Source organism: Raphanus sativus, unplaced genomic scaffold, assembly GCF_000801105.2.
Source record: "Raphanus sativus cultivar WK10039 unplaced genomic scaffold, ASM80110v3 Scaffold0264, whole genome shotgun sequence".
NCBI lineage: Eukaryota > Viridiplantae > Streptophyta > Magnoliopsida > Brassicales > Brassicaceae > Raphanus > Raphanus sativus.
The window spans coordinates 1-23,970 of NW_026615584.1; the positions used below are offsets into that span (position 1 = coordinate 1).

Below are 23,970 nucleotides of genomic sequence, written 5' to 3' on the forward strand. Positions count from 1 at the left end.
TGTAGCGTCTCCCTTAAACCAACTTGAAACCTCGCAAATGCTCGCTTGTTTGAACGGCCACCAAGGATAACACTTACCCCTAAAGAGTGCTGCACGTTTCTTTCACCCTAAGCCACTCTCAGGTTCATGTTACTTCCCTGGTCCAGGTCGTCCATCAAAAGATCTTGCATTGCATCGATCCGTCCAACCCGTCTATTATTTCCAGATAACTAGATTAACCAACCTTCTGTTTCAGGATCTTGCCCTGTGGGAATGCATCTTGGCCAACCGGTTCACCTTGGAACTTTCCGTTCACAAGCATGATACCCTATCTTGCCTCAGCTCCCTCTTGCTCACCTAGTAAGGTTCCCATGGTCAGTCTCAGTTTCCAGAAATAATTTTGGTTTGGAACATACTACCTTTGAGCTGTGAGTTGAGCTGAAGTTACAACCCAATCAGAACCTCCACTCATCTGCCTCAAAAGGATCCCATACTACTGAGAGAAATACTTAGTTCTCATCTGAGCTATATGCTCCAGCACCCTCAGGTAGTCCACAAACCAAGCTCCCCTAGCTGGTGGATCAATCTTTACCACCTCAGCTACTGGCCCAGCTTGATCATTAGCTGCCAAACAGCTGCCCAATCAACCAGTTAGTCCTCTCATTGTTTGCAACAATGTTTGAATCAGCCCGGTTCACATCACAAGAGGATTCAACTTCCCCTTCCAGCTGCAGCTCAGCTCTTCCCCACTAGAACCTCAGTAGGGTTGAGCTGACTTACAGTCAATCCAGCTCATTGTTAACTTCTTCCAGCTGAGTCAACAATAAAACTGGTGGATTAATCACATCAGCATCTACTTGTCTGGATGCATGGGTGAACAGCCACAACCCAGCGATCCTAGAATCAAGCATGCCTCTGATACCAACTTGTAAAGACCGAACCCGGGCGACTAGGCCGCGGTCCGATGCCTCACGTCGCTCGGGTCCATACCCTGACCGACCTCTCATTTTTTTCGTGCTTTATCTATACTTTCGCCTAAGGGTGAAGTCTATTTTAGACCTTAGCTTAAGACTACCTTAGTCAATCTCTATCTTAGATCCTTTCAACTTATGCACAGCGGAATATTCTCTACTTATCCATTGGTCTAAAACCAATCTAACACTTGTCAGGTCGAATCACCTTAGCCATGGTCAGTATACACAACTACTACCAGCTCAAAGGTTGATCCTGAACCTAATCCAAGTCATACAATAACCGAGGTTCCATTCCCCTAACAATTCTATCTAAATCTAACCAACATTGTTAGATCATACCTTCGCCACATCCACAGAGCTTGATAGCTCTTTGTCTCAGCTGCCTTAGCTGTCTAGCTAGCTTATCCAGCTAGCTGAACTGAACCACTTCACTTGAGGTTCCAGCTGATCGAGCTGTGAAGTAGCTTTGCCCAGCTCCCCGTCCACTCCGTCCAACTCCCTTATACCTGTATAAACTCTCCCCTTAGGTTACTTAGTAATTCAACCAGCCATCCCCACAGACCAAGTACCTTGGGAAGTCTTCAGCTACAAAAACAACCTCAAGCAAACATGCTCCAAAAACTAATTAAAATTCATGATAAATCATGATAATTCATAACTAATAGAATGGTCAAGTCAGATTTCTCAGAACTGGCCTCGATCATACTGATGTCGCCCAAGAACAACCCATATGGTCATAACTGACCACCTCTAAATCAATGAGATAAAACTAATCTTTCACCCATGATAATTCATGATAAATACCCATTAAGAGATATTTGAAGTCGGATCCTAACAATTCCTTCAGGAACTATCAGATCTCCACTTACCTGCCAACCAAGGCCATGGAGAGATTTCTCTGAACCGGCCACTCCATGGTTCAGTACCTCCATGTCTGAACAACATAGAATAGGATTAATAATGCCCACCAGTTCCTGAGTCAATCAACCAACCACCCCACATGACTCAGAACTGATGAGTCTTCACACATACCTAACCGGCCATGGAACCATGTCCCAATGAACCTGGTCAGTCTTGCTCTTCTTCATGGCTCTCAGCCAATCTTGTACCAACCCAAGGTTGATACCTATCATACGATATTATTCCATTACCTCATTGCCACGGCCTGAAGCCATTGGTAATGCAAAACCATAGATCTGGTTCACTCATGAACCACCATGAATCACTAACTAATTGCATAGCATCTAATTACCATCCCACATGGACGAATTAGTTCAACTATGATCCTCCCTTTCCTGGAGATCTTGTATCCCTACAATACATCACAATATATGGTCTCCAAGGGCGTGCCATACTTGGCCTCATATGCACCTCAAGAGACACCAACATAAACCACAAAGTAATCATATGTACATGTTACCTTATACTTGATCTTACAAGATCTTGTGCTTCCTGTATCATGTCTGGCCATGCTCCTACATTGCACGCCTCTACCAAGCCTTATAATATACCTCCATTATTGATAAGATCCAATCATGGGTCGCACCCATCATCCATTTCATGGAACTTCCATGAAACCAGTTTCTGCACTGCATCCACCTTCAAGGCTGTACTTGCCTTTGGGAGTGGAGTCCGGCCTTCTCCATTCAATTCTAACCATTTGCGTGTGTTACCATGATGTAGAGGAAGCCTAGGGCGTGTTCATCCATGATCAACACCACCCAAGGGTCGTGCATCACTTCCCACTTCAGTTCCCATGAAACTGCCTTTCTACACACCACTGCCTTCAAGGCTGTCTCCACCATTGGAAGTGCATTCCGGCCCTCCATGGTCTCTCCTGGCTATTTGAATGTGTAGTATGGATGTAGAGGAAGCCCATGGCGTGGCCAACATCAATCAAAACACACCAGAGGGTCGTTCTCAACTCCCCTCTTGATTGCCATCAAAAACTGCCTCTTTGCTGCCTTCATCCCACTCTTGGGGTTGGATGTTGCCATCCGACTTTCTCTCTGTTTTCTCTGATTTTTCTTTGTGTTTCAGGAAGAAGGATGAAGCCCTAGCGTGCCTGAAAAGGCACGGACTTGCCTGATATATATAGAAGAAGGGGTGGTTACTTCTTAACCATTGCATCCCTTCATTAACATTTCTGGCCATTGATTTAATCAATGGTCTAGATCACACCTGTTCGCCTAGGGCAGTTACCAGACGTCCCTGACAGCCCTAACTGCTCCTAGAAACATCACACACAAGCCTAGGCTGGTTGCCCAAGCCCCTGGTTCAACCACAAGTGCCCACTGGCTCACCGGCACACCCGGGTGGTCCACATGGTCTGACCACTGTCCGGACCTGGCCCAACTTCCCAAGACTTGAACACTCAGTCCAACTGAGTTGAGCTGATTCCCAGCTGACCCAGCTGAGTGATCTAGTCCATCCAGCTCTGGGAGCTGACACACTCTTCAGTGAGCTACACTGAGCTGCACTACACTTCATCTAGCTGGTCGAGCTTGCTCACTGCATCGCCCAGCTGCCATACACTTTGTACAGCTCCTTTATACTTGTCTTCTTCTTGGTTTAGCTATATCTTAGCTTTCTGATGCCCTTAACCTTACTTCCAGGCCATGATACCCTTGTGTTTAGGTCACATGACCTGACTGGTGCGTCTCCTTGCACCATGGTCGATCCTAAGGATCATATCCAGGATCGGGGACAAGACAGGACAGCTTCTTCCTCATACCTCCTATGAGATTTATTCAACTTCCTGGTGATTCTACACTGATTAGAGGTTCCAAGTCAAGCTTCTTACATCTTGGTTCCTTCTGGTTTGATAAGAATCATGAAGATATTGCCATATGTCTGAACAGGCTAATCTGGAATCACCTGAATAGAAAGTGGGATAGCTTCTTCCTTATAACTCCTATGAGATTTATTCAACTTCCTGGTGATTATAAACTAATTAATGATTAGAAATCAATCTTCTTACATCTTTGTTCCTTCTGGTTTGATAAGAATCATGAAGATATTGTCATATGTCCGAACAGGCCAATCTGCAATTACCTGAATAGAAAGTGGAATAACTTCTTCCCTCATAACTCCTAGGAGATTTATTCAACTTCCTGGTGATTCTAAACTGATTAGTGATTAGAAATCTAGCTTCTTACATCTTTGTTTCTTCTGGTTTGATAAGAATCATGAAGATATTACCATATTGATGCAGGAGCATCTGTGACATTGGCGGCAACTTAGACTTATTTCCTATTCTGGTTTTAAGTTCGTTTTCTATTTTACTTTTGGGTTTTTCCTTTTATTATCATTAACTAGAAAGTTTACTTATTTAATTATCTACTCCTATGACGGTTTGTGTCTACGGAGATCTATATAAACCAAGCTTATGGTTTCTTGTTAAGCACGTTTGATTTTATAATAAGAAGAGCTTTAGCTTTTATCCCTTGATTGATTCGATTCAATTCATCTAGCAAGAAGTTGGTCTTAAGGAGCTATCGAAAGAAACCCTTAATCGATCCAAGAACAGGTCTCGAAGAACCCTAAGTTTTTAGATCGACCGTTCACCCATTCGTAGGCTGCGCCAGGTTGGTATCAGAGCTTTGCTACGCTCCGAAACTTTCTCAACCGCTACGATGGTTCGAAAAACTCGTTCTCAACAACACGTTGAAGACGATACTCCGGCTACTCAACAATCCGTCAATGACTTACATGCACAACTCACGACCCTAACCGCGGCAGTGGCTGCGTTGACTGCTCAACAAGCTGCACCTGCGACGCGTAACCACCGCAACAACCAGCTTTCTACTCGCGGCAGTTCCGACGACGAAGATGCAAACCCTTTTGCTTCTCTTCGTCACCAACCACGACGACAACAACACAACATCAACAACGATTCTGGTTCAGATGAAGAAGACAATGATAACGCATGGAAATCATGTTTTAAGCTTGAGATTCCCGAATTCAAAGGCTCCATAGTAGCCGAAGAATTGCTGGACTGGTTTGTTACAGTTGAAGAAATTTTAGAATTCAAAGAGGTTCCACTGGATCGTTGTGCGCCTCTTATTGCAGCACGTTTCCGAGATAGAGCTGCAGCTTGGTGGTCACAAATCAAAACAATACGAGCTCGCGAAGGAAAATCAAAAATCATATCATGGAGCAAACTGAAACACGAGATGCAAAAATTTTTTTTGCCATATAATCATGAGCAATTAATGTTTCAAAAGCTTCAGAATTTGCGGCAAGGAAGTCGATCTGTGGATGATTATTCTACAGAATTTTTCCGGATGATCAGTCGGGTTGAGGTTCGCGACACGGAACAACAACTTGTTATGCGCTTTGTCGGTGGTTTACGTCAACAAATTCAGCACACTTTGAACTTGTTTCAACCTCAAACCATCTCTGAAGCTCACCAGCAAGCCCTCACCGTTGAAGCTCAGAATCGCAGCAACTCTCAGCCTTGGAATGCAAGTCGCCAAACTAGACAAAACACAACCCCTTCGCCAGCAACTCCATCCGATGCTACGTCTTCAAAACCTGACACTACAATCGTTCCTTATGATCCGTCTAAACAACGACCAGGAGGATTGCGTTGCTTCTCTTGTGGAGAACTTGGCCATCGTCAATCTGCATGTCCGACTCGCAATCGTCGCGGCTTGCTTCTTGATACCACTGGCCGTGATGTCGAGGTTGTTTACGATGAAAGTCCAGAGGAACTTGGTGAGACAAACGAAGAACTCGAAGCTGATGAGGGTACTCTACTGATGATGCGACGAACATGTCTCTCTCCTAAGATAGCAAATGAAAATCCTCAACGCAAGAATCTGTTCTCTTCAAGATGCACCATTAATGGGAAAGTATGCGTCTTTATCATTGACTCGGGCAGCAGCGAGAATGTCATCGCTGAATCCGCCGTGCATAAACTCGATCTCACAATTGAACAACACCCATCTCCTTATAAACTCGGTTGGTTGCACCAAGGGAATGAACTCATCATCACACGACGAACTTTAGTGCAATTCTCAGTGGTTGATGCTTATAGAGATGAGATATATTGTGATCTCGTGCCGATGGATGCATGCCATCTCTTGTTAGGACGTCCGTGGGAGTTTGATAGACGTGTCATCCATGATGGGTTTCTTAATACATACACGTTTCGGTTCAATGATCGCACCTTCACACTCAAACCGACAATACCTTCTTCAGTTATCACTACCCCAACAGAAGCTCAAAATCCAGTCTTATTACTGCGACCTACAGAGCTCAAAGAAGCTTTGCACGCGGCGGAGCAGATCGTTCTCCTTCTTGCGGTACCGTCGTCATCGTTCGCTGGGCATGAGATACCAGATACATACAAACCTTTGCTGACAGAATTCGGTGATGTGTTCCCTGTTGACTTGCCATCTCAGCTTCCACCACTTCGCAATATTCAACACCGTATTGATCTCATTCCTGATGCTTCTCTTCCCAACCGGTCTCACTACAGAATGAGTCCATCTGAACATGAAGAGTTACGTCGGCAAGTCGAAGAATTAGTGGCGAAAGGTTTTCTGCGAGAAAGTCTTAGTCCGTGCGCCGTCCCGGCTTTATTAATACCTAAGAAAGATGGATCGTGGCGTATGTGCGTCGACAGTCGCGCCATTAACAAGATCACAGTACGATACCGTTTTCCTATTCCACGCCTTGATGATTTACTCGATCAGATAGGCACAGCTACGGTATTCTCAAAACTTGATCTTAAAAGTGGCTACCATCAGATACGAATCCGTCCGGGTGATGAGTGGAAGACAGCTTTTAAAACTCGTGAAGGTCTTTTTGAGTGGCTCGTAATGCCATTTGGATTGTCTAACGCTCCCAGCACGTTCATGAGAGTTATGAATGAAGCTCTTCGACCTTTTATTGGCAAATTTGTTGTCGTATATTTTGACGATATACTTATCTTTAGTAAGTCCCTCGATGATCATCTCCAACACTTGAGAGACGTTCTTTTGATACTGCGTCGAGAACAACTATTTGCGACATTGAAAAAGTGTGAATTTGGGTCACCGCAGATACACTTTTTGGGTTATATCGTCTCTTCCCAGGGACTGGCTGTTGATCCCTCTAAAGTCGTAGCAATACAGACTTGGCCTATACCCAAGACGATCTCAGATGTGCGAAGCTTTCATGGTCTCGCGTCGTTTTATCGGCGGTTTGTGGCACAATTTAGCAGTTTAATGGCTCCCCTCACGGATTGCATACGCAATGGTTCTTTCTCCTGGACGCCTGAAGCATCGGCTGCTTTCACCATTATTAAAGAAAAGTTGAGTTCTGCGCCTGTTCTTGCTCTTCCGGACTTCAATATGGTCTTTGAATTTGATAAGATCCTAGGATGATGCTCTGGAACTGGGAAGAGAGAACAAGGGATAATCCTCGCAATCAGAGAGACAAGGCTCGATCTGATTCAAGGCGTGTGGATTGATGTGGGACACAGAAGCTATGATTCAACTCCTGATACTCCAAAGGACACTGAACTAGATATGACACACTAGAACAGAGATCCAAGCCGGATATTACACACCAGCAAGCCGGATATTACACACCAGCAACACTTCAACTCGCCAAAGACAAGAGAGAAGAGAGAAAAGGGTTTTTGATAAAAGATTGCTTAATGATACTAGGGGGCCACGACCACCTTATAAAGGAGAGGCCTTGTACATGCACAAGGTCTCGAAACTAGAAAAATAAATAAAGGGAACAGGCTCCCTTGGAAACTAAACAAAGACCAAGTTTAAATGTTTTCGAAAACTAAAGAAAATAACATAAAAACATAGCTATAAAAATAAGATAAGGTCTTCATGTGGACAGACCAAGATCAATCATCTAGGATAGAGGAGAAGTAGACTTGTGGCCTCGTTAAAAACCTTCCTTTGGAAAACCCAGTGGGACAAAACCAAAGGTTAGGAAAAGAGCACACACAAGCTACTTGCCTAGATGATGATCAGCTTGAAGGTGGAGTAGCTTGAATTATAGATGAAAGTGTCTCTGATGATAACAGCTTTATTTTGGCTCAAACACTCTTCAGTTGTATGTTCTTCAACAGCTACAAGCTCTCCATGATCAGGTTCATGATTCCATTCCTCAGTGCTTTCCATGATCACATCATCCCCTCCCTCTTCAAAAAGATTTGTCCTCAAATCTGCTTTACCTACAATAGAGGGGACCAAGTCAGTAACATTGAAGTTTAAAAACAAATTACACTTACCTTGCAAGCCTCTATAATAGGCATTATTTCTGACTGGTTCGGATATGTAGAGAGCATTGATCCACTTAGTTCCTGATTCATTACTCAAACCTGATACATTGAGACAAAGCAAGTTAGCACTTAAAAATTTATCAAAAAGTAAGAGTCTTATTCCATAGTTGTCTCTGCTCGGTTTTGGCTTGTATGATTCATCTGGAGGTGCTTCTTTGATGAGGATAAAGCCAGGGACATGTTGGTTCTTGTTCAGATCAGGTGGTTTGAACCGATTGTCTTCCTTATGCTTGTTCTTTCTCCTTGATTGCTTCCAAGCTTCCTTATAATCTGCACATGGCTCTTTTGACAAAAACAAGTGCATCATATCTGTGTAATCAATAAAAGAATTATTGAAAACATGATCAATTACCTTAGCATGCTCACCTGGTCGCCATAGATAGGACTCAGATGTTCTAAACTCAGAAAAGTTCAAACAAAGCACACACAGAATCACCCGACTTGTAGAACCCATAACTCTTTCACCTAAGAAGCTTTGGACATGATTCCAATTCGACGTGAGACCCTCATGAGTTAAGTTTCCATAGCAGTCGAGTTTGTTGAATAATTCCTTGTGGTTGTTGAGATATGGTCCTCGGACTGCTCCTATGTCAAAGCTGGCGGCTAGACAGCTTCCAAGGTTTGCTTGTTGCATCTCCAACTTAGCCAAGGACTCATCACTGGTACTCTGATCCTTATAGCCCCTCTTTTCACCTGTACCTTTCTCAGCTTCTTTTGGACAAGTCAAGTGGGTTATCATGTCAAAGAAAGTATTGTAGACAAGAATGCTCACAAGGCACAAAACAATACATCCAGAAACAATGATCTCAAGCTTTAGAAGTGCAAGATGTTTATCAAAGAATGTGTTATACACTAGAATATCATCAAAGAACAATCTTACATGTTTAGAATCATCTGCAGCACACAAACAATCAATCTCAAACTCAGAGATATTTGCAGGCATCACAAATTCTACCCAAAAATCAGACTGATGCAACTTCCTAGATTCTTTCAAGAAATATGTGGATGCAAGACAGTCAGCAGTGACAAGTTCATGCCTAGGAAAGTTCACAACAAGATTTCTAGCAAGTGAATCACAAGGTGTTCTGACAGAGAAATCAATTGGCTTAAATACAGGTTCAAAAATCTTTTCATGATGATTCATAAATTGTTCAAGACTCAAAACATGACCAGAAATATTTTTGTTTATATTTTGAAAACATTTTTGATCAAAGAGGTTTTCTGGTTCAAGTTCTTTAAAAGATTTAGAAATGTTATCAAAAACAGATTTTGAAACACAAAAATCTTTGATTTTGTCAAGATCTAAACGTTTCACATCATGAGCACTAACCATAACAAACATTTCAGGCATCGAGACAGCCATATTAAACCCCTTACAGTGCTCTTGCAGATCAGAAGACAAAGATTCATGAGCTGCTTCTGACTTCAAGTATTTCTGCTGTTCTCCTTGTGTCGTACTCTCTGGTACTTCCTTTGATGAGTCTTCTTCTGCAACCTGTGTCAAAGATACAAGGCTACTCGGTTGCACCGGTTCAAGACATGTTAGTTCATCACAAGCTTGTGTATTATTTTCAAGCAAACCAGAATGAAAAGAGTGATGAGAACACTCATAATTTCTCAGCATATTTGTTTCTTTATGGTCTTTCAACCGTGGTGAACATTCCGAGACTTCTTTCTGCTCATAGGTGCTGTTCCCACATTCTTCCTCAAGTTCATTAGGTACCTCAGCTGCTACCTGATCCTTTTCAAGACTAGAAGAAATATTAGCACAATAATCTGAAATAGCAGTCTTGATATTACCTTGGGTTTCTTCTTTTCTTGTTCTTTTCTGCTTTTGAAGTACTTCTTTGTAGTACTGTCTTGGAACATACTCTCTACGCATCAAAGAGCTCAGCTTAAGCCATGTTTCCACTGGTTCTTTTCCATCAAGTCTTCTGGACTTTCTCAATTTATTCCACCAGCTTGAAGCATAACCATAAAACTCAGCAGTAGCCATTTGAACCTTCTTCCTTTCAGCATAGTGTTGATAGTTAAAAATCAACTCCATCTTCTCTTCCCACTCCACATATACAGCAGGATCAGCATCACCAAAGAAAGGAGGGATTTTTATCTTTTGATCAGCAAATTTATCTCTGTTATTGCCTCTGCCTTTATGCTCACGTCTCTGTCTCCTCTCACTGCTTCTAGACTCAAGACTGAGACCAGTAGCTTGTTGAAGTTCCTGTCTAAACTCCTGTCGAAATTTATCAAGGCTGGCTTCCATCTCTTGCTGCAGCTGAGCAGTCATAGCCTTGAGTAACAGATTTTTATCCTTAGTGAGTTCTCCTTTCTGATCTCCTGCCATGGTACCTGAAACAGAAAACAAAACACAACAGCAACAAGTTCTACAGAGAAAACAAATAATCAACTTGCAAAACCAGAAACAGATTCAAATCCAAATTTTAAAACCTTAACAACTCTGATTAATTTCGACCCAGCCTGATTATTCTTACTCTCAACAGTCAAAACGAAAATTGTAGAACCAAACACAAGCAAATTCGAATTCAGATCAAAGAACCCTATTTTTTTTTCAGATTTCAACACAAAGAACACAGATCAACAAGAAATCAAAGAGGATATGAAGAGATTACAGCAGATCTATGATCAAAGTGCTCAGATTTATCAGATTTCATCAACAGAAACACAGATCTATCAACTCTCAATAGAATCTCAAGAGACAAAACGAAAATCAAAGAGAAAGATGAACACTTCCCTTCCAGAGTTGCTCTGATACCACTTGATAAGATCCTAGGATGATGCTCTGGAACTGGGAAGAGAGAACAAGGGATAATCCTCGCAATCAGAGAGACAAGGCTCGATCTGATTCAAGGCGTGTGGATTGATGTGGGACACAGAAGCTATGATTCAACTCCTGATACTCCAAAGGACACTGAACTAGATATGACACACTAGAACAGAGATCCAAGCCGGATATTACACACCAGCAAGCCGGATATTACACACCAGCAACACTTCAACTCGCCAAAGACAAGAGAGAAGAGAGAAAAGGGTTTTTGATAAAAGATTGCTTAATGATACAAGGGGGCCACGACCACCTTATAAAGGAGAGGCCTTGTACATGCACAAGGTCTCGAAACTAGAAAAATAAATAAAGGGAACAGGCTCCCTTGGAAACTAAACAAAGACCAAGTTTAAATGTTTTCGAAAACTAAAGAAAATAACATAAAAACATAGCTATAAAAATAAGATAAGGTCTTCATGTGGACAGACCAAGATCAATCATCTAGGATAGAGGAGAAGTAGACTTGTGGCCTCGTTAAAAACCTTCCTTTGGAAAACCCAGTGGGACAAAACCAAAGGTTAGGAAAAGAGCACACACAAGCTACTTGCCTAGATGATGATCAGCTTGAAGGTGGAGTAGCTTGAATTATAGATGAAAGTGTCTCTGATGATAACAGCTTTATTTTGGCTCAAACACTCTTCAGTTGTATGTTCTTCAACAGCTACAAGCTCTCCATGATCAGGTTCATGATTCCATTCCTCAGTGCTTTCCATGATCACATCAGAATTACATTGCGACGCATCTAAATTTGGTATTGGCGCAGTTTTAAGTCAGCACTCTCGTCCTATCGCTTTTTTTAGTGAAAAATTGGGTGGTGCTCGTTCTCGGTACAGTACTTATGATATGGAGTTTTATGCCATCATCCAGGCCATTAAGCATTGGCGTCACTACTTATTCCACAAAGAGTTTGTCTTGTATACTGATCACGACGCCTTGAAACACCTACATAGCCAGACGAAAGTGTCTTCTCGCCATGCATCATGGATTGCGTACTTACAGCAATTTAATTTTGTGATCAAGCATACGTCGGGTTCAAGTAATAGAGTGGCGGATGCTTTGAGTCGTCGTCAGCTTCTCCTTTCTGTTTTACATACGTCCGTTACAGGATTCTCGGCATTGGCAGATCAGTATGAGGATGATCCCTTCTTTGCCCGTGTGTTTCACGAAGCTCGAGCGGGTCTGTCAAGTGAGTATACTATGCATGACGACTTTCTCTTTCGTGGCAATCAATTGTGCATTCCGTCAGGTAGTTTACGCCAGCAGATAATTCAAGAACTTCACAATGAAGGTCATGTCGGCCGAGATCGTTCCATCCAGTTGGTCTCTGCTTCCTATTTTTGGCCTTCTCTGCGTAAAGATGTTGCACGGTTTGTGGAAAGATGTGTAGTTTGTCAACGCGCCAAGGGAACCGCTTCAAATGCTGGACTTTACCTTCCTTTGCCGATACCAACACAACCATGGACTGATATCAGCATGGACTTTGTCCTTGGTCTTCCCCGGACTCAACGAGGATTCGATTCTATTTTTGTGGTTGTGGATCGTTTCTCCAAAATGGTTCACTTTATTCCTTGTAAGAAGACAACTGATGCTGTCCAGGTTGCTATTCTATTCTTCCGCGACATTTACCGTCTCCATGGCTTACCGTCTTCCATAGTCTCTGACCGTGATTCACGCTTCCTTAGCCATTTTTGGCGATCATTGTGGAAGCATCTTAATACAAGTCTTGATATGAGTTCGGCATATCATCCTCAAACGGATGGTCAGACAGAGGTTGTAAATCGCTCTCTTGGCAATCTTCTTCGATGTTTGGTGGGCGATTCTATCAAGTCGTGGGATCAACGACTTCCACAGGCAGAATTTGCTCATAATCATGCAGTCAATAGAAGCACTGGTTTTAGTCCGTTTCAGGTTATCTATGGTATCGTTCCGCGAGCGCCAACCGACCTCTCTCTCCTACCGGACCGTACTCGTGTTCATGGCGAAGCTTCGGCTTTTGTTGAGGCTATTGCAGACGTCCATGATCAGACTTTACGAAATCTCACTGAGTCTACTTCCCGTTACAAGACTGCTGCAGATTCACATCGTCGCCGTCTTGTATTCAATGTTGGAGATTTGGTCTGGGCAGTCCTCACTCGTGACAGAATGCCAGCTCGTTCATATAATAAACTTCGCGCAAAGAAGATAGGACCTTTAAAGGTTCTTGAGCGGATAAACGATAATGCCTACCGTCTCGAGTTGCCTTCTGATATCAACACTTCTGATGTGTTTAACGTTAAGTACCTGTCGCCATTTGTGCCTCCAGATTCGGATAACGATTCGGGGTCGAATCCTTTTAACGCCGAGGGACCTGATGCAGGAGCATCTGTGACATTGGCGGCAACTTAGACTTATTTCCTATTCTGGTTTTAAGTTCGTTTTCTATTTTACTTTTGGGTTTTTCCTTTTATTATCATTAACTAGAAAGTTTACTTATTTAATTATCTACTCCTATGACGGTTTGTGTCTACGGAGATCTATATAAACCAAGCTTATGGTTTCTTGTTAAGCACGTTTGATTTTATAATAAGAAGAGCTTTGGCTTTTATCCCTTGTTTGATTCGATTCAATTCATCTAGCAAGAAGTTGGTCTTAAGGAGCTATCGAAAGAAACCCTTAATCGATCCAAGAACAGGTCTCGAAGAACCCTAAGTTCTTAGATCGACCGTTCACCCATTCGTAGGCTGCGCCACATATGTCCTAACAGGCTAATCTGGAATCACCTAAATAGAAAGTGGGATAGCTTCTTCCTCATAACTCCTATGAGATTTATTCAACTTTCTGGTGATTCTAAACTGATTAATGATTAGAAATCAAGCTTCTTACATCTTTGTTCCTTCTGGTTTGATAAGAATCATGAAGATATTGCCATATGTCCGAACATGCTAATCTAGAATCACCTAAATATAAAGTGGGATAGCTTCTTCCTCATAACTCCTATGAGATTTATTCAACTTCCTGCTGATTCTAAACTTATTAATGGTTTAAAATCAAGCTTCTTACATCTTTGTTCCTTCTGGTTTGATAAGAATGATGAAGATATTGCCATATGTCCGAACATGCTAATCCGAAATCACCTAAATCGAAAGTGGGATAGCTTCTTCCTCATAACTCCTATGAGATTTATTCAACTTCCTGGTGATTCTAAACTGATTAATGGTTTAAAATCAAGCTTCTTACATCTTTGTTCCTTCAAGTTTGATAAGAATCATGAAGATATTACCATATGTCTGAACAGTCTAATCTGGAATCACCTGAATTGAAAATGGGATAGCTTATTCCTCATAACTCCTATGAGATTTATTCAACTTCCTGGTATTCTAAACAGGTTAATGATTAGAAATCAAGCTTCTTACATCTTGGTTCCTTCTGGTTTGATAAAAATCATGAAGATATTGCCATATGTCCGAACATGCCAATTTGGAATCACCAGAATTGAAAGTGGGAAGGTTCTTCCTCATAACTCCTATGAGATTTATTCAACTTCCTGGTGATTCTAAACTGATTAATGTGTAGAAATCAAGCTTCTTACATCTTTGTTCCTTCTGGTTTGATAAGAATAATGAAGATATTGCCATATGTCCGAACATGCTAATCCGAAATCACCTAAATCGAAAGTGGGATAGCTTCTTTCTCATAACTCCTATGAGATTTATTAAACTTCCTGGTGATTCTAAACTGATTAGAGGTTCCAAATCAAGCTTCTTACATCTTGGTTCCTTCTGGTTTGATAAGAATCATGAAGATATTGGCATATGTCCGAAGAGTCTAATCTGGAATCACCTGAATAGAAAGTGGGATAGCTTCTTCCTCATAACTCCTATGAGATTTATTCAACTTCCTGGTGATTCTAAACTGATTAATGGTTTAAAATCAAGCTTCTTACATCTTTGTTCCTTCTGGTTTGATAAGAATCATGAAGATATTACCATCTGTCCGAACAGTCTAATCTGGAATCACCTGAATTGAAAGTGGGATAGCTTCTTCCTCATAACTCCTATGACATTTATTCAACTTCCTGTTGATTCTAAACTGATTAATGATTAAAAATCAAGCTTCTTACATCTTGGTTTCTTCTGGTTTGATAAGAATCATGAAGATATTGCCATATGTCCGAACAAGCCAATTTGGAATCACCTGAATTGAAAGTGGGAAAGGTTCTTCCTCATAACTCCTATGAGATTTATTCAACTTCCTGGTGATTCTAAACTGATTAATTATTAGAAATCAAATTTCTTACATCTGTGTTCCTTCTGGTTTGATAAGAATAATGAAGATATTGCCATATGTCCGAACATGCTAATCCGAAATCACCTAAATCGAAAGTGGGATAGCTTCTTTCTCATAACTCCTATGAGATTTATTAAACTTCCTGGTGATTCTAAACTGATTAATGGTTTCAAATCAATCTTCTTACATCTTTGTTCCTTCTGGTTTGATAAGAATCATGAAGATATTGTCATATGTTAGAACATGCCAATATTGAATCACCTTAATAGAAAGTAGGATAGCTTCTTCCTCATAACTCCTATGAGATTTGTTCAACTTCCTGGTGATTCTACACTGATTAGAGGTTCCAAATCAAGCTTCTTACATCTTGGTTCCTTCTGGTTTGATAAGAATCATGAAGATATTGCCATATGTCTGAACAGGGTACTCTGGAATCACCTGAATAGAAAGTGGGATAGTTTATTCCTCATAACTCCTATGAGATTTATTCAACTTCCTGGTGATTCTAAACTGATTAAGGATTAGAAATCAAGCTTCTTACATCTTTGTTCCTTCTGGTTTGATAAGAATCATGAAGATATTGTCATATGTCAGAACAGGCCAATATTGAATCACCTTAATAGAAAGTAGGATAGCTTCTTCCTCATAACTCCTATGAGATTTATTCAACTTCCTGGTGATTCTACACTGATTATAGGTTCCAAATCAACCTTCTTACATCTTGGTTCCTTCTGGTTTGATAAGAATCATGAAGATATTGGCATATGTCCGAAGAGTCTAATCTGGTATCACCTGAATTGAAAGTGGGATAGCTTCTTCCTCATAACTCTTATGAGATTTATTCAACTTCCTGGTGATTCTAAACTGATTAATTATTAGAAATCAAGCTTCTTACATCTTGGTTCCTTCTGGTTTGATAAGAATCATGAAGATATTGCCATATGTCCGAACAAGCCAATCTGGAATCACCTGTATTGAAAGTGGGATAGCTTCTTCCTCATAACTCCTATGAAATTTATTCAAATTCTTGGTGATTCAAAACTAATTAATTATTAGAAATCAAGCTTCTTACATCTTTGTTCCTTCTGGTTTAATAAGAATCATGAAGATATTGCCATATGTCTGAACATGCTAATCTGAAATAACCTAAATGGAATGTGGGATAGCTTCTTTCTCATAACTACTATGAGATTTATTCAACTTCCTGGTGATTATAAACTGATTAATGGTTTCAAATCAAGCTTCTTACATCTTTGTTCCTTCTGGTTTGATAAGAATCATGAAGATATTGCCATATGTCCGAACATGCCAATCTGGAATCACCTGAATAGAAAGTGGGATAGCTTCTTCCTCATAACTCCTAGGAGATTTATTCAACTTCCTGGTGATTCTAAACTGATTAGTGATTAGAAATCTAGCTTCTTACATCTTTGTTCCTTCTGGTTTGATAAGAATCATGAAGATATTTTCATATGTCCTAATAAGCTAATCTGGAATCACCTAAATAGAAAGTGGGATAGCTTCTTCCTCATAACTCTTATGAGACTTATTCAACTTTCTGGTGATTCTAAATCGATTAATGATTAGAAATCAAGCTTCTTACATCTTCGTTCCTTCTGGTTTGATAAGAATCATGAAGATATTGCCATATGTCCGAAAAGGCTAATCTAGAATCACCTAAATAGAAAGTGGGATAACTTCCTACTCATAACTCCTATGAGATTTATTAACCTTCCTGGTGATTCTAAACTGATTAATGGTTTTAAATCAAGCTTCTTACATCTTTGTTCCTTCTGGTTTGATAAGAATCATGAAAATATTGCCATATGTCCGAACAGTCTAATCTGGAATCACCTGAATTGAAAGTGGGATAGCTTCTTCCTCATAACTCCTATGAGATTTATTCAACTTCCTGGTGATTCTAAACTGATTAATGATTAGAAATCAAGATTCTTACATCTTGGTTCCTTCTGGTTTGATAAGATTCAAGAAGATATTGACATATGTCCGAACATGCCAATCTGGAATCACCTGAATAGAAAGTGGGATAGCTTATTCCTCATAACTCCTATGAGATTTATTCAACTTCCTGGTGATTCTAAAATGATTAATTATTAGAAATCAAGATTCTTACATCTTTGTTCCTTCTGGTTTGATAAGAATCATGAAGATATTGCCATATGTCCGAACAGGCTAATCTGAAATCAGCTAAATAGAAAGTGGGATAGCTTCTTCCTCATAACTCCTATGAGATTTATTCAACTTCCTGGTGATTCTAAGCTGATTAATGGTTTTAAATCAAGCTTCTTATATCTTTGTTCCTTCCGGTTTGATAAGAATCATGAAGATATTGCCATATGTCCGAACAGTCTAATCTGGAATCACCTGAATTGAAAGTGGGATAGCTTCTTCCTAATAACTCCTATGAGATATATTCAAATTCCTGTTGATTTTAAACTGATTAATGATTAGTAATCAAGCTTCTTACATCTTGGGTCCTTCTGGTTTGATAAGAATCAAGAAGATATTGCCATATGTCCAAACATGCCAATCTGGAATCCTCTGAATTGAAAGTGGGATAGCTTCTTCCTCATAACTCCTATGAGATTTATTCAACTTCCTGGTGATTCTAAAATGATTAATTATTAGAAATCAAGATTCTTACATCTTTTCTCCTTCTGGTTTGATAAGAATCATGAAGATATTGCCATATGTTCGAACAGGCTAATCTGAAATCACCTAAATCGAAAGTGGGATAGCTTCTTTCTCATAACTCCTATCAGATTAATTCAACTTCCTGGTGATTCTAAACTGATTAATGGTTTCAAATCAAGCTTCTTACATCTTTGTTCCTTCTGGTTTGATAAGAATCTTGAAGATATTGCCATATGTCCGAACAGGCCAATCTCCAATCACCTGATTAGAAAGTGGGACAGCTTCTTCCTTATAACTCCTATGAGATTTATTAAAATTTCTGGTGATTCTAAACTGATTAATAATTAGAAATAAAGCTTCTTACATCTTTGTTCCTTCTGGTTTGATAAAAATCATGAAGATATTGCCATATGTCCGAACAGGCTAATCTAGAATTACCTAAATAGAAAGTGGGATAGCTTCTTCCTCATAACTCCTATGAGATTTATTCAAGTTCCTGCTGATTCTAAACTTATTAATGGTTTCAAATCAAGCTTCTTACATCTTTTTTCCTTCTGGTTTGATAAGAATGATGAAGATACTGCCATATGTCCGAAAAGGCTAATCTGGAATCAGCTAAATAGAAAGTGGGATAGCTTCTTCCTCATAAATCCTATGAGATTTATTCAACTTCCTGGTGATTCTAAACAGATTAATGGTTTAAAATCAAGCTTCTTACATCTTTGTTTCTTCTGGTTTGATAAGAATCATGAAGATATTACCATATGTCCGAAATGTCTAATCTGGAATCACTTGAATTGAAAGTGGGATAGCTTCTTCCTCATAACTCCTATGAGATTTATTCAACTTCCTGTTGATTCTAAACTGATTAATGATTAGAAATCAAGCTTCTTACATCTTTGTTCCTTCTGGTTTGATAAGAATCATGAAGATATTGTCATATGTCAGAACAGGCCAATATTGAATCACCTTAATAGAAAGTAGGATAGCTTCTTCCTCATAACTCCTATGAGATTTATTCAACTTCCTGGTGATTCTACACTGATTATAGGTTCCAAATCAACTTCTTACATCTTGGTTCCTTCTGGTTTGATAAGAATCATGAAGATATTGCCATATGTCCGAACATGCTAATCTAGAATCACCTAAAGAGAAAGTGGGATAGCTTCTTACTCATAACTCCTATGAGATTTATTAACCTTCCTGGTGATTCTAAACTTATTAATAGTTTCAAATCAAGCTTCTTACATATTTGTTCCTTCTGGTTTGATAAGAATGATGAAGATATTGCCATATGTCCGAAGAGGCTAATCTAGAATCAGCTAAATAAAAAGTGGGATAGCTTCTTCCTCATAACTCCTATGAGATTTATTCAACTTCCTGGTGATTCTAAACTGATTAATGGGTTTAAATCAAGCTTCTTACATCTTTGTTCCTTCTGGTTTGATAAGAATCATGAAGATATTGCCATATGTCCGAACAGTCTAATCTGGAATCAGCTAAATAGAAAGTGGGATAGCTTCTTCCTCATAAATCCTATGAGATTTATTCAACTTCCTGGTGATTCTAAACAGATTAATGGTTTAAAATCAAGCTTCTTACATCTTTGTTTCTTCTGGTTTGATAAGAATCATGAAGATATTACCATATGTCCGAACAGTCTAATCTGGAATCACTTGAATTGAAAGTGGGATAGCTTCTTCCTCATAACTCCTATGAGATTTATTCAACTTCCTGTTGATTCTAAACTGATTAATGATTAGAAATCAAGCTTCTTACATCTTTGTTCCTTTGATAAGAATCATGAAGATATTGTCATATGTCTGAACATGCCAATATGGAATCACCTGAATAGAAAGTGGGATAGCTTCTTCCTCATAACTCCTATGAGATTTATTCAACTTCCTGGTGATTCTACACTGATTAAAGGTTCCAAATCAAGATTCTCACATCTTTGTTCCTTCTGGTTTGATAAGAATCTTGAAGATATTGCCATATGTCCGAACATGCCAATCTGGAATCACCTTAATTGAAAGTGGGATAGCTTCTTCCTCATAACTCCTATGAGATTTATTCAACTTCCTAGTGATTCTAACATGATTAATTATTAGAAATCAAGATTCTTACATCTTTGTTCCTTCTGGTTTGATAAGAATCTTGAAGATATTGCCATATGTCCGAACAGGCTAATCTGAAATCACCTAAATCGAAAGTGGGATAGCTTCTTTCTTATAATTCCTATGAGATTTATTCAACATCCTGGTGATTCTAAACTGATTAATGGTTTCAAATCAAGCTTCTTACATCTTTGTTCCTTCTGGTTTGATAAGAATCATGAAGATATTGTCATATGTCAGAACATGCCAATAATTAATCACCTGAATAGAAAGTAGGACAGCTTCTTCCTCATACCTCCTATGAGATTTATTCAACTTCCCGGTGATCCTACACTGATTAGAGGTTCCAAGTCAAGCTTCTTACATCTTGGTTCCTTCTGGTTTGATAAGAATCATGATATTGCCATATGTCTGAACATGCTAATCTGGAATCACCTAAATAGAAAGTAGGATAGCTTCTTCCTCATAACTCCTATGAGATTTATTCAACTTTCTGGTGATTCTAAACTGATTAATGATTAGAAATCAAGCTTCTTACATCTTGGTTCCTTCTGTTTTGATAAGAATCATGAAGATATTGCGATATGTCCGAACAGGCCAATCTGGAATCACTAGAATAAAAAGTGGGATAGCTTCTTCCTCATAACTCCTATGAGACTTATTCAACTTCCTGGTGATTCTAAACTGATTAATGATTATAAATCAAGCTTCTTACATCTTTGTTTCTTCTGGTTTGATAAGAATCATGAAGATATTGCCATATGTCCGAACAGGCTAATCTGGAATCACCTAAATAGAAAGTGGGATACCTTCTTCCTCATAACTCCTATGATATTTATTCAACTTCCTGGTGATTCTAAACTGATTAAAGGTTTCAAATCAAGCTTCTTACATCTTTGTTCCTTCTGGTTTGATAAGAATCATGATATTGCCATAAGTCCGAACATGCTAATCTGGAATCACCTGAATAGAAATTAGGATAGCTTCTTCCTCATAACTCCTATGAGATTTATTCAACTTCCTGGGGATTCTACATAGATTAAAGGTTCCAAATAAATCTTCTTACATTTTGGTTCCTTCTGGTTTGATAAGAATCATGAAGATATTGCCATATGTATGAACAAGCTAATCTGGAATCACCTGAATAGAAAGTGGGATAGCTTCTTCCTCATAACTCCTATGAGATTTATTCAACTTCCTGGTGATCCTAAACTGCTTAATGGTTTCAAATCAAGCTTCTTACATCTTTGTTCCTTCTGGTTTTGATAAGAATCATGAAGATATTGCCATATGTCCGAACAGGCCAATCTGGAATCACCTGAATAGAAATTAGGATAGCTTCTTCCTCATAACTCCTATGAGATTTATTCAACTTCCTGGGGATTCTACACAGATTAAAGGTTCCAAATAAATCTTCTTACATTTTGGTTCCTTCTAGTTTGATAAGAATCATGAAGATATTGCCATATGTCCGAACAGGCCAATCTAGAATCACCTGAATAGAAAGTGGGATAGCTTCAGCCACTCACGATGCGACCTGAGTGCAAGTGGATAGCGATTCCGACGCGGAAGACGAAGATTACTCACCCGATGATCCAGCAATTTCTGACCCGGCTCTGGCCGCCTATCTAGAAAGAGTTGTTTCTGAAAGGTTCGGCACCATTCAATCTATGGTAGAAAGGCTTCCAGGGGTAGCTCCCCCTATTCGGAGTAGTAATCCAGGGTCCTACTCCGGTACACCTTACGTGGAAGAGATTGCTTCGGTGGAGATGCCACGCAAATTCTCCTTCCCAAGCATAAAGATGTACGAAGGTACAGGATATCCCGACAATCACATCGCTCAGTACAAGAAACGCATGCTAGTCGTAGCAATCCCCCGAGATGCACGGGAAGCTACCATGTGCAAGGGATTCGGGTCGACCTTGACCGTCCTGCTATTCAGTGGTACATCAATCTTCCTACGAAGTCTATCAAGTCCTTTGCGACCCTTAGCGATAAGTTCGTGGAGCAATTCACTAATAGTCGCAACCTAGAGAAAAACTCAGATGATCTCTATGAAGTCCTCCAGCATAGGAATGAACCCCTTCGTTCCTACATAGCACGCTTCAACCAAGAGAAGGTGGCTATCCCAGATTGCAACGCTGATACGGCTATTTCGGCCTTCAATCGGGGCCTACTCCTGGAGGGAGATCTCTACAAAGAACTGATTAAATACAAGTGCAGGACTATGGAGGATGTATTGTCTCGTGTTTGGGCTCAAGTAAGATGGGAAGAGGATGTTGCAAGTAGGGCCAAGGCCTATCAGAAGTACGATCAGAAGTCCTCGAAGCCGACGGGGAACGATCACGATGAGCCCTTTCATCCCAAGTCAGTTAAAGAGACTAGCAATCCAGGCAGGGACAGATATCAAAATCGTCTTTTGCCTAGATCCGAAGGAATGATGGTATCCACATGGCCCGATATCTCTCATCTTGCGATAACAAAGCCGGAGCTAATCGGTGTCCTACGACAAATGGGTCCTCAAGTCAAATGGCCTCCCAAGATGAAGGCCTCAGAGGCTAATCGAAACGCCAAGCGGTGGTGCGAATTCCATAGTGATCATGGTCACACTACGGAAGATTGCATAGCCCTGAAGATAGAAGTCGCCGAGCTTCTCAAGAAAGGCCACCTGAGGGAGTTCCTCTCAGACAAGGCCAAGAACCTTCTGAATAAAGAAGGTCCCGGTCTCCCTACCGAAGCGGCTCCCGCATTGCCACCACAGCAAGACCGGGTGATCCATGTCATCTTAGGCGGATCGGAAGTAAGTGGAATCAGCAGTGCCGCTGCCAAGAGAAGTACTTGCAACGCTAGGAATGGCCAAGAGGCCGAGGGTCCTAAGCGCCTACTCCTCAGAACGGATGAGATCAGCTTCACTGCATGGGAGCAGGAGAGGGTCCTAGCTCCTCACCACGACGCCCTTGTCATTTCACTTACCATAGCGAACTGCTTGGTCAAGCGAATACTGGTCGACAATGGGAGCTCCATCAACATTATCTTCCACTCAACTTACGCCGACCTAGGGCTGGAACCTAAGGCCCTAACTAGGAAGGCGACTCCCCTTGTAGGCTTCAGTGGAGAGGTAAAGCAAACTTTAGGGGAAGTTCTTCTCCCAGTATATGCCGAGGGGATAAATCAGGCCACGAAGTTCCTAGTGGTCGACTGCCCTTCATCGTATAATGTGATACTAGGAAGGCCTTGGATCCACGACATGGGAGCCATACCTTCGACTCTGCATCAACTGGTCAAGTTTCCAACTCCCTGGGGCATTAAGGTGGTCAAGGGAGATCAGGAAAATGCCAGGTCCTGCTATCAGACTACCGTAAAGGGAAAGACCCATGTCTTATAGCAATTACAGAAGAAGCTTCCGGCCCCTCATACCGAAGAGCCGGAAGTGGAAGATATGGATGAGGTTCCACTAGTAGAAGGGAAATTGGGTCGAAACTTGAAGATAGGATCCAAGCTTCCAGAAGGGCTAAGAAGGAGATTGTTCGACTTCTTGAGATCCAACTCCGACTGCTTTGCCTGGTCCCATGAGGACATGCCTGAAAATCATCATGCATCAACTTCAAGTGGATCCAATGCATCCCCCTGTCAGACATAAGAGGAGGAAGTTCGCCCCTGAAAGGGACAAAATTATCAACGAAGAGGTTAAGAATCTACTGGATGCCGGATTCATACGAGAGGTACAATACCCAGAATGGCTAGCTAATGTGGTGGTCGTTAGGAAGAAGAACGGGAAGTGGAGAGTCTGTATCGACTTCACGGACCTCAACAAATCCTGTCCTAAAGACCCTTTCCCCTTGC

The 23,970-nt window shown here is 40.6% G+C and overlaps 2 protein-coding genes across 2 annotated transcripts; both read left to right on the top strand.

The window, feature by feature from the left end:
• Positions 1 to 4,588: 4,588 nt before the first annotated feature.
• On the top strand, positions 4,589 to 7,327 carry LOC108833623 (uncharacterized). The gene has a single exon (XM_018607038.2). It carries the CDS (start codon positions 4,589 to 4,591, stop codon positions 7,325 to 7,327), a length of 2,739 nt encoding a protein of 912 aa, XP_018462540.2.
• Positions 7,328 to 21,797: 14,470 nt separating this feature from the next.
• Positions 21,798 to 23,512, top strand: LOC130501721 (uncharacterized). The gene is made up of 2 exons (XM_056996551.1): positions 21,798 to 21,939; positions 22,035 to 23,512. The coding sequence occupies exons 1-2, from the start codon at positions 21,798 to 21,800 to the stop codon at positions 23,510 to 23,512; spliced, it is 1,620 nt and encodes a 539-aa protein (XP_056852531.1).
• Positions 23,513 to 23,970: the final 458 nt, after the last annotated feature.